We start from the raw sequence: 9,388 nt of genomic DNA, 5'->3' as shown, positions 1-9,388 counted from the left end.
CTTCATACCTGAAGGGAGTCCCACCTGGACTCTTCTTGATTGTCTCTAGAAATGAAGGCAACTTCAGCCATCATCAGAGTTTTTCTGTTCAAGGTAAAAGAAAGGAAGGAAGGAAGAGAGAGAGAGAGAGAGAGAGAGAGAGAGAGAGAGAGAGAGAGAGGTTGGAGAGGCCTGGACTGTGCTATATATCTTCTTTGAGGCCAAGGAAAGCAAGCTTGGTGTTAGGCACCCGTGGTCACCTTAATTGGGTTTTCTTGCTTACCCCTTCAAAGAAAGACCCTCCCGGAGGGAAGTATGGGACACAGGGTCAGTCGTGTCTTCAGCTGGTGTTTGCCACTGATTACCGGTCTTAAAGTCTTATTTAATTTCACACTCTTTAGTGTTAGTTGAGCAAACTCCCTCCAGCCATCCCGGTGAGCCTTAGGTCTGGGCAGTCTGTTTTAGGTAGTTGTGGAGTATGGGCTGGGACCCAATCAATCAATCTTTAAATTTTGTAAAGACTCTGCTCTCAGAACTCACCTGGAAGATGGCTCAATTAGAGGTCTCTCTGAACTGTCGGGCCATAAAGGGGTGTGTGCACAGCATAGCCCCAGGTGGTTCAAGGATTCAGCCATGTGATGGGTAGTGTGTGTGTGTGTGTGTGTGTGTGTGAAAGAGGAGACCTGGCACCATACCCAAAGAAGAGGCCTCTTATCCCCTCTTTCAGCTGTCTGGACACAAACCAGGCTTGGCCTTCCCCTCCCCCCACAAAGAGCCCTCCCTCCCAAATAAAAAGCTTCCCTGTGGATGATTTTGCTTGTTCCGTAAATGAAAACAAAAGACAAAACAAAACAAAACTGGTTGGGTTTGTTAACAATTCTGTTGGTTTTCCGAAGGTCAGAGATTAACTGACACCCGTCCAGTCCACTGCAGCCCCAATAAACAGACCTGTGTTTCTGCCCTGCCAGCCCCTGTACAAAAGCTCAATCCTGACAGCCTAGGGAGGTGTGAGGGTGCCAGTGGGAGGTACCCCCCCCCCCACTGCTCAGTGATGGGCAGGGAGGGGGATGCTAACACCTACTAACCTAAGAACAGCCTCCTGTATTTGCACCTGAGCGGGGCAGGTTTACTAGACACACGCTTGCTTCTGGAGAGCATCAATTCACTGACCTGTGAGATTGGTGGTGTTAAATGTGATTTTTGCCATATGGAGAAAAGAGTGGCAGAGAGAGAGAGAGAGAGAGAGAGAGAGAGAGAGAGAGAGAGAGAGAGAGAGAGAGAGAGATTCAGGAGAGGAGAGGAAAGCTGAGAATAGCCGGGACAGAAAAAGAATGGAAATGAAAATAAATTCAGGTATACAGGTTTGGAGAGGAGGAGGTGCAGGGGCTAACTGAAGTCACTTAAAAAAATAATTGGATTAAATCAATCCCCTCTCTCAACTCATGTTCACCTCCTTTTCCTATTTCTCCCACTCTCCTTTCTTTCTTTCCCAGACATGCTGGTAGCTAACATTCGGCATTAGTTGCCATGGTGACCATAAATCACATAAATCCAAAAATACCCACCTATAATCTGAGATGAAGCTTTTATTTCCCTAGCGAAATAATATTTTAAAAACTGAAAAAAAAAAAAAAAAAAAAAAAAAAAAAAAAAAAAAAAAAAAAAAAGGAGCCCACCTCATTGTAGTAACCTTAGTAATGTATTACTCTAAAGGTTTAAATTAAAATGTCAGCCTGTTCAAAACATGCTGGGAGAATCTTGGGCACTCCGTGTCAGACTCACAAAGAAGTTGACTCCACCACTCCTAATGGTTCTTCAGCACACAGACACACTTATGTGTGTGTGCACGTGCATGTACTCCGCTCCAGGATTTTCCTCCCTTTACCTCCGAGGCTTTAGTCCTGATGGACTCTAAGCCAGGTTTGTAAAAGAAGGGAGTGTCCTGGAGCCAAAAGAAGCCTTGACCAGTGTTGAGGTTTTTAAGGAACCTTTTGTGTGTGGGTGATCCTTAGATGGCTTTGAGATGGGGACAAGTTAAGAAGAAAAAGAGAAGAGTTGGAGAGAGAAAAAACTGCATTCTGGAGCGCCGAACCCATCCATGGTCAAGTTCTATGGTTAGTGAAGCCCAGGAAGGATGGATCTTGTCCCCCACCCCTTGTTTCTTTCCCAGGGGAAGAAACTTTCCCAGTGGGAGTCCCTGGGGAGGGGGTCTGTGGCTGCAGCCGTGCCTTTTGTCTTCTAACTTGGGCTGTTGTCTTTTGCCTATCTTGGATTACAGGGTATTCGCCTAGATGAAGAGCCATTAATTACCCATTCAGTCAATATTAGGAAGACGACAAAGCTTTTTACATAGGATTAAGAAGACATCAGATTGTTCCATTAGTATATTCCTGCTCACGAATAAGCTTTCGTTATACATTTCCTTTTCCCCGGAGTCGCTCTAACAACTGCTGCATATATTAACAGCAGTCTGTGCGGAGAGACCGCCTAAGCAGCCGAAAGGAACTTTGAGTGAGAATGGAACGGGTTGGGAGAATCGCCACCTGCAAAGAATGCTTGCCACCGACCGTCAGGGACTGACTACCTGGACATCTGGTACAATTTCCCACTGGGGTGGGGGTGGGGGTGGTTGGAAACCACAGGCAGAGAGGAGGCTCCTGCCAAGAAAACTGCAGGTTTAATGGCGGAGGTGGTGTCCAGTGGGCAAAAGAAAATAGATAACTGTCACCACTCAGTTCTCCTGTCGCTTTGCCTTTTCAAGCTTCAGATCTCCTCCAGCTAGCACCTGCACCTTGCCTCCCAGTCACAGCCAAGATCGCTCCAGTTTTCCCCACAACCTTCTTCTTCTTCTTCTTCGGGCCTCACACCCCTCCTCCAGACACCACCATTTTGCCTTTTGCTTCAGAGGTTTGAATGTTAGAAGACCTCCGCTTTAAGCGGCTCCATAATGGAGAAGGGAAACCAGATCGTTTTGCTTTGGTGGGTAGAATAGGAGTTCACGTCGTTCGAGCTTCGCCAACATTTGCTGATTAAGTGAATGGGAGCCCAAGAGGGAAACAGGGCCCAAGCGAGGGTCAGAGTTTACTCGCGTCCTCCGAAGACAATTAAGCTGCCTTCCCGTGGGAGAAGGGGTGTTTGAGGACCCAGAGTGTCGGGAGGGACCTTGGAGTTTTCTTCTGAGGCGGGGAAAATCTAGGACTTGGGGCAATCAGAATACTTTGAGCCCAGCCGGTCTCTCAAAGCTATTTAAAAATTAATGGCATGGCTGGGGGTAGGGATAGCGGGCGAAGTACTGGGCGCCTGTCGCAGGGCAAACTGGACAGGCTTTGAGGCCAAGCCCAGCAGTGCTTGGGCTTTCCGCCCTACTCTACAGTAGCGACTCCCAAACATTCTGCACTCTCTTCTCTTCCTGAAGGTCAAGACCATTTGAGAGTTCCTAAAAAAAACGGTAGCCACACACGAAGTCTTTAGCTGCACTTTGCTCCTTTCTATAGGACTGGCCAAAATGCCTGCCTCCAAGTGCCAGGCCTGGAGACTCTATTAACTCTCTCAGCCCTTACACTGCCTCCAGTTTCAAGTTTTGAGCTTAGTGGTGGTATATGGAGCCCACCTTAGCCCGAATAAGGAGCTGGGGGGGGGGTCTCCCTTAAGGAGCATCTGAGGCTATTTGAGGAAGAAGAGGTGGGCGCCATCTCAGGCTTCCTCTTTGTCACTACATGACATTTAAAAATATGCATTTATTTTTTAAAATAAAAGAAACCTTAAAAGTACAAAAACTAAATTCCAGTCAGAAGTTTGTATATTCTGTAAATTATTTTCCGTGTAATCTTCAAAAGGTACTTAACTCTGGTGATCTTCCTGCAGTGATTAGGGGTTTTAGCTTACTGGTGCATATCGTCATCATCATCATCATCATCATCATCATCATCATCATCATCATCTTGATTTATCAGTACACACACACACACACACACACACACACACACACACCAGCTAAAACCCAAGGTTTTCAGTATCTCTTCCTATCACATGCCTCTTTTAAATGAATACTATTAAACACATTTGGACATCGTTTTAAAAACTTAAGTCCAAAAGACAGAAAAACAGACATTTTTGGCAATATAGGGGGAGAACCTTTCATACACTCTTTAAAATAATCCGTCCTTCAAGTAAATGCCACAATCCTTCATATTCATATTCATATTCATACTCATATTCATATTCTCTCTCTGTCTCTCTCCCCACCATTTTCTTTTTCCTTTCTTTCTCCTATTATTAAAAGCGAATGCCAGAACACTTGGCAGCGGGGGACTGAACTCCGTAAGCTCTCTGCCTACGTACAAGGACATCATCCCACGCAGACTCCTTGACGGGGTCCTGCGTCTATTAGCCCCAAATCAGGCCACCTAGCCTTAGAAACAATTCTTTAGGTCAACGAAATCAGGGTTAGAGGTGGGTTCGAGTTCTAGTGTCACAAGCCACAGGATGTATCTTGCCCTCCGCTGGGCGGCGGCTGGCCCTCCCCGCTACGATGTCAGTGTTCGGAGCTTTCCAGGCTCGGTCAGGGCCTAGGCCGGGTTTGCACAAAGCATTCTCCCTGGGAGTGATCGCTACTCTTGATTTTTTAAAACCATATCCCAAACATTCTCCGGTCTAATAATTTATTTTTACGACCGATTATCAAACAGAAGAAGAATTTAACACAATCTTAATGACAGAAATCAGCCGACATTATCTCTGCATTGCCCCCATTTAACCCCTTGGGGTTAATCCGGGACAAGTGAGCGTTTAACTGACCCAGCAGGAGGAAGGGGGAAGCTGCAGGTTGCTTTAAGCGTTTTGTTTCAACAAATGCTGCTTTCTGCTCAGATACCCGCAGAAAGTCTTTTTTTTTCTTAGTAATACTTTTTATTTACTCGATGGGAGCTCCAAATTACCCCCTCTGGCACATATTATATTTGTGTAGGGGTTGGGGTCGAGGACTGTGGGAAGTTTTATCTCCTCACACAATTAAAGGTCAACAACCTCCTAAGGTCGGGCACTTACTTATTTTGAAGTCAGGAAGACCCAGAGACTAGAAAAAAAATACGTAAATTAGAATTCTACATGTATTCCAATGAAGGCCTCTCCATCTCTTATATACATACATACATTATCTAAGGATGAGTTTGTATTTCTCCAGGGCCTTTGCTGTGTGTGAGAGACTTGCACACCTTTTGCACAAGCCTATGGACTGGTCTAGGGTGAAATCAACCAACCAAGGAACTACATTATCCAAGCCCAAGGCCTTAAAGCTAACACAGCAGCAGGGGCTCTTCAACAGGAGCTCCCAATCGCTGCGGCCCTTGTGTGCTGTGCATCGTTCTGTCTCCTGCTCTTTAGGGCTGTGGTTCAAACCCAGACCCTTCGAAGTGAGCCTTCAGCACGACTTTCCAGCGTTCTTCTGGCGTCATAAACTGCACCCAGCCGCCTGGGCGAGGCTTGGCTGTGAGCTTCAGGGACCGGGTGGGCCCTGGTGGTGCAGCGTGCAGTGGGACCAGGAGAGCGACAGAGGTCGCTGTTGGACCACATTGCACACCAGAGGCAGAGGCCGTAGAAGGCTGGGGCGTGCGCAGGGGATCAGACCACAGGGAGAGAGAAAAGGGAGAGGTGTTGGGTCTCAGGAGTGCAGTATAATTTGTGGAAAGGAATTAAAGTCCCTGGGACGGCTGCTTCGCGTTCTACCCAGAGGCCAATAGTCTAAGTTCTGCAGCAGGGGACACCGGCTTTGGCAGCTTCGCCCGCCTGTGCTTCACAGGCAGCCCAGAGTCCCGGAGGCAGGAGCCCGGCGCGCGGCCTGCGCTTCCCTCCCCCCTTACCATTGGCGCCCGGGTGCTGCCGCGGGAACAGCTTGCTGCTGGCCGACTCTTTCCGGCTCTCGGGAGAGTCCGTGAACTCGACCTTTTTGATTTCGGAGTCTTTGGAGAAGAGACATTCAACGGCCGCCGGCTGCACGCCTGGGCCGTTAGTGCGCCCGCCCCACGTGCGGTGGCAGCGGATGCCAAAGGGCGGAGGGAAGGAGCCCCGGGCCAGGGTTAGGGGGCGAGGCGGGACGGAGGGGAAAGAGGGACAGAGAGCAAGAGCCCGTTAGAGGAAGGACGGACCGCACGCCCAACCCTCCGGCCCCTTGGCAACCCAGTAAGGGCAGTGATCTATCCCTGGGCCACCCGACGGGCAGCTTGGAGGAGTGTCAGGGCAGTCCTCGCTAGTTCGCCTGAGCCCAAACCTCCCTGAAAGGGCAAGGCCAAGGCTGTACTAGTCTGATTTCCTTTTCGCCTAAACCCCCTGGAGAAAGTTCCAGTTGCCGGGGGGCCTCGCTGCAGAGCCGGAGCCTTCTCTCCGCTCTCTCAAGACGCAGTCTGACTCCCTTCCAGGGTCCCGGGCAGAAGAAGTGAGCTCTTACCTAATTGCACGCAGGCCGACACCAGTTTGCGACAATTGGTCTCCATTCCCCGTTATCTGCAAAACAGAAGAGAGGTAGGACTTTGAGAAGTGGCGGCTGTAGGGAGTTGGAGGCTCAAAGGCAGCTAGCTTCTTGCGCGGAGGTCAGGATCAACTCTAGGTGTTACCGGGCACGCCTCTCGGGCCGGAGAGCTTCCTGGAGCCTAGCAGCGTCTTCCCAGCTCCAAATCCAGGACTCCCACCGAGATGTTTACCTGGAGGCATTACGTCCCCAGTTGAAGGGAAAAGGGCCCAGGGGTTAGGAGGCCAATGAACTTCTGGAGAAGCTGCGGGGACTACGTTCAAGGGCGCCTAGGCCGAGGAGCAACCCTTAAGCTTATACACGATTTGGGGGTGGGGAGAATGGACTTCTCTTAGGAAAGATCGCCATTCAATACGGTGTCAGTCAATTTGAGCTCAGCAAACATTTGCAGAAGGCCAGAAACCGCATGCCCGGTCGCACAAAGCAACCTTCCCTCCGTTTTTCTGTAATTCTGAAAGGGAGGGACTCTCGGCCAAGGGTGCTCCAGGAGCGAGCTGAATTAGGGCCTCTCATCCACCAGGAGCCGCGTTTCCATATTTAGCCACACTTTTCCCTGGAGATACTCATCCAGCCATTTATTTACCCTAAAGTATGATTTAAGATCGTAGGGCCGAGTTACACGACGGGCTGGAGCGAGACAGGAGACCCGGGCAAGCGTTTCTGGAGGGGCCGCCAAGCCCAAACAGCACCAAGGAGGCTGCTGCTCCTCCAGTTTCGGCCTTTGCCGTCCTAGGCAAGCTAGATCCTTTTCAAATTTCCAACCGCAACTCAGACAGCCAAGCTTTTGACGCGGCCCCTTTTCTTTGCCACAGGCAAACCGGGAGAGGTGGGTGGCGGAGGGCTAGATGGAGTCGTTGCTTTCAAGACAAGAAAGGGAAGAAGGGTTTCTTAGGCCCCCTGAATCTTGGCTCCTGACTCTTGCTAACAGGGTATGCCTGCGATCGGAGGTCCTTTTCTCTTAGAGACCAGGGCTGGAGGCGAGAGCGGGCATTGCCAGGCCGGTGGGCCGAGTTTTGGCCTCAGGAGCATTTTCACGTGCTCCTCAGTCCCTTCTGGAGCAATCCAAGCTCCAGGGGACTATGGCCAAGGTCGTGCTGCCTGGAGGAGGGGCCGCCTGGTGTGGTGGCCTGGGGATCCAAGAGTGGGGAGCCACAAGCAGTCTCTCCCCCCCCCCCCCCCAGCTAATGAGACCGGGGTAGGGATTCTGCCGATCCTTGTGGACCCGTGGGCCCAGAAGTAGCAGTTTGGCGGCTCCAGATTTAGCGATTCTGCAGTAAAATCACAGGATTAGTGCCTGATTGAGATGTCTGTTCGGGAGATATTACAAAATTCATTATCACAGCTTTCTACTAACTCGATATGAAGTAACACAGATGGGATTTTATTAGTCCAGACTCCAAATGTTTACTTATGATAATTTCGGGGGAAATTTGCATGTCATCATCATTTCGATAATCTTTTTTTTTTATATGTCTGAACTGGCTGCATTATTAGCCGGTAGCCCCAGCATTGCAGATGGCTACTGCAAATAGTTTTATTTATTTATTTATTTTCAAGGACTGAAATATACAGAAGAGAAAGACCTGACCTGTAAAGTCAGTTACTACACATTTGCCCCCCCCCCCTTTGGTTCTGAAGACCAATCAAAGCAATATAGGCTTCGGCCCAAAGAGTTAAAAGATCAAGACTTGTTCCTCAGCTCCTTGCTACATGTCCTTGTGACTTTGAGACGTATTTTATTTCGCAGTAATGCGAATTCTGAGACTTTAATTTTATGCCCCATAGAACGACCAGGCCTAATAAATGGGTCCAGTCTAAGTAACCGAGGGAGATTCTTTTTTCTTTAAAGAGAGACCTTCAAGTCTTATCTGATGATACTTAAACTTGTTCTATCAAGGCGGCTAACGTGTGACAGACAAATTTCACTGCCAGATTACAACACTGGTTTTGATGGCTAATCTCAACATTTTAGATAGGAGATGGTTCCTGATTTGTAGTTATTCTCATGCCAAAAGTTCACATCCTGTTTGGAATGTATATGCCAAGCAATCTGATTTGGGTCAGCTTCCATTCTATACTGTGTTAATGAAGTACTATCCAGCAATTAGCATGCACAGCACCATTCTGGCCAGGCAGACAGGCAAGCCCTAAGAAACAGAGCAGTTTGCTTCGAAAATGATTTCTGCCTGAGCAGTACAAGGATGGAATTGTAGGAGAAGCTACGGGTTCTAATCAGTCCAAGAAAAAACAAACAAACAAACAAACAAACAAAAAACAAAAATCCTTTCCCATTTCACCCTTTTCATTTCTTTTCTTATCCCACAGCAGAACCATTCATGGAAAGCTGAAAAATAAAAAGCATGAGGCCATATGTTTTAAATGAACTAAATTGGTGTGATTAGCCAGCAAATTAATTTGCAGTGGGTAATCATTTAAGGAAATTAAGATACCACTTTAACACAACTCCATGCTTCACCATGAGCAAGCTTTCTTTAAAGCTCTGTGGAATGTGCACTTCTGGAGCATTGGGTGCTCAGCTTACAGGACAAAGCAGGGCAAAAACTTAGGCGTAGTTTTGCTGAGGCAAAGCAAAACATTCCATAAGTGAAGTAGCTACTTTGCTTTGAAACTAAACTTTGATTATTGGAATACTGTGCTCATTTTCAAACCCCCCCCCCAACAAAACAAATCCTCAATTCATTTCGGCAACAAACTTTGTCTCTGTGAAATTATTGGTTTTAGGTGGAGTTTCCTCTAAGTGATACTACTGCATGAGATTAAAATATCTTTAATTGTAACTAATGGTCTGAAAAGGATGCAGAGTTCTCTTAAAAAATCAAATTACTTGCTCGTTAAATAGTTTAGAATGTATGAATGCATATTATT

General features: G+C 47.9%; 1 protein-coding gene across 2 annotated transcripts in view; it reads right to left on the bottom strand.

The window, feature by feature from the left end:
* Pitx2 (paired like homeodomain 2) overlaps window positions 1–6,471 on the bottom strand; it is a 15,540-nt gene extending 9,069 nt beyond the window's left edge. The window contains exons 1-2 of one of the 2 annotated variants that reach the window (XM_029538082.1): window positions 6,422–6,467; window positions 5,838–5,975 (exon numbers count right to left, since the gene is read on the bottom strand). In XM_029538082.1, coding sequence (XP_029393942.1) covers window positions 5,838–5,975; window positions 6,422–6,467 — 184 coding nt within the window. Of the gene's footprint in view, window positions 1–5,837; window positions 5,976–6,421 lie in introns of both variants that reach the window. The other variant, XM_029538081.1, reaches the window with a different exon arrangement.
* Window positions 6,472–9,388: the final 2,917 nt, after the last annotated feature.

This window comes from Mus pahari, chromosome 4, assembly GCF_900095145.1.
Source record: "Mus pahari chromosome 4, PAHARI_EIJ_v1.1, whole genome shotgun sequence".
Taxonomy (NCBI): Eukaryota; Metazoa; Chordata; class Mammalia; order Rodentia; family Muridae; genus Mus; species Mus pahari.
Note: the sequence above shows the minus strand (reverse complement) of the source record. Positions and strands in the feature narration are given on the sequence as shown.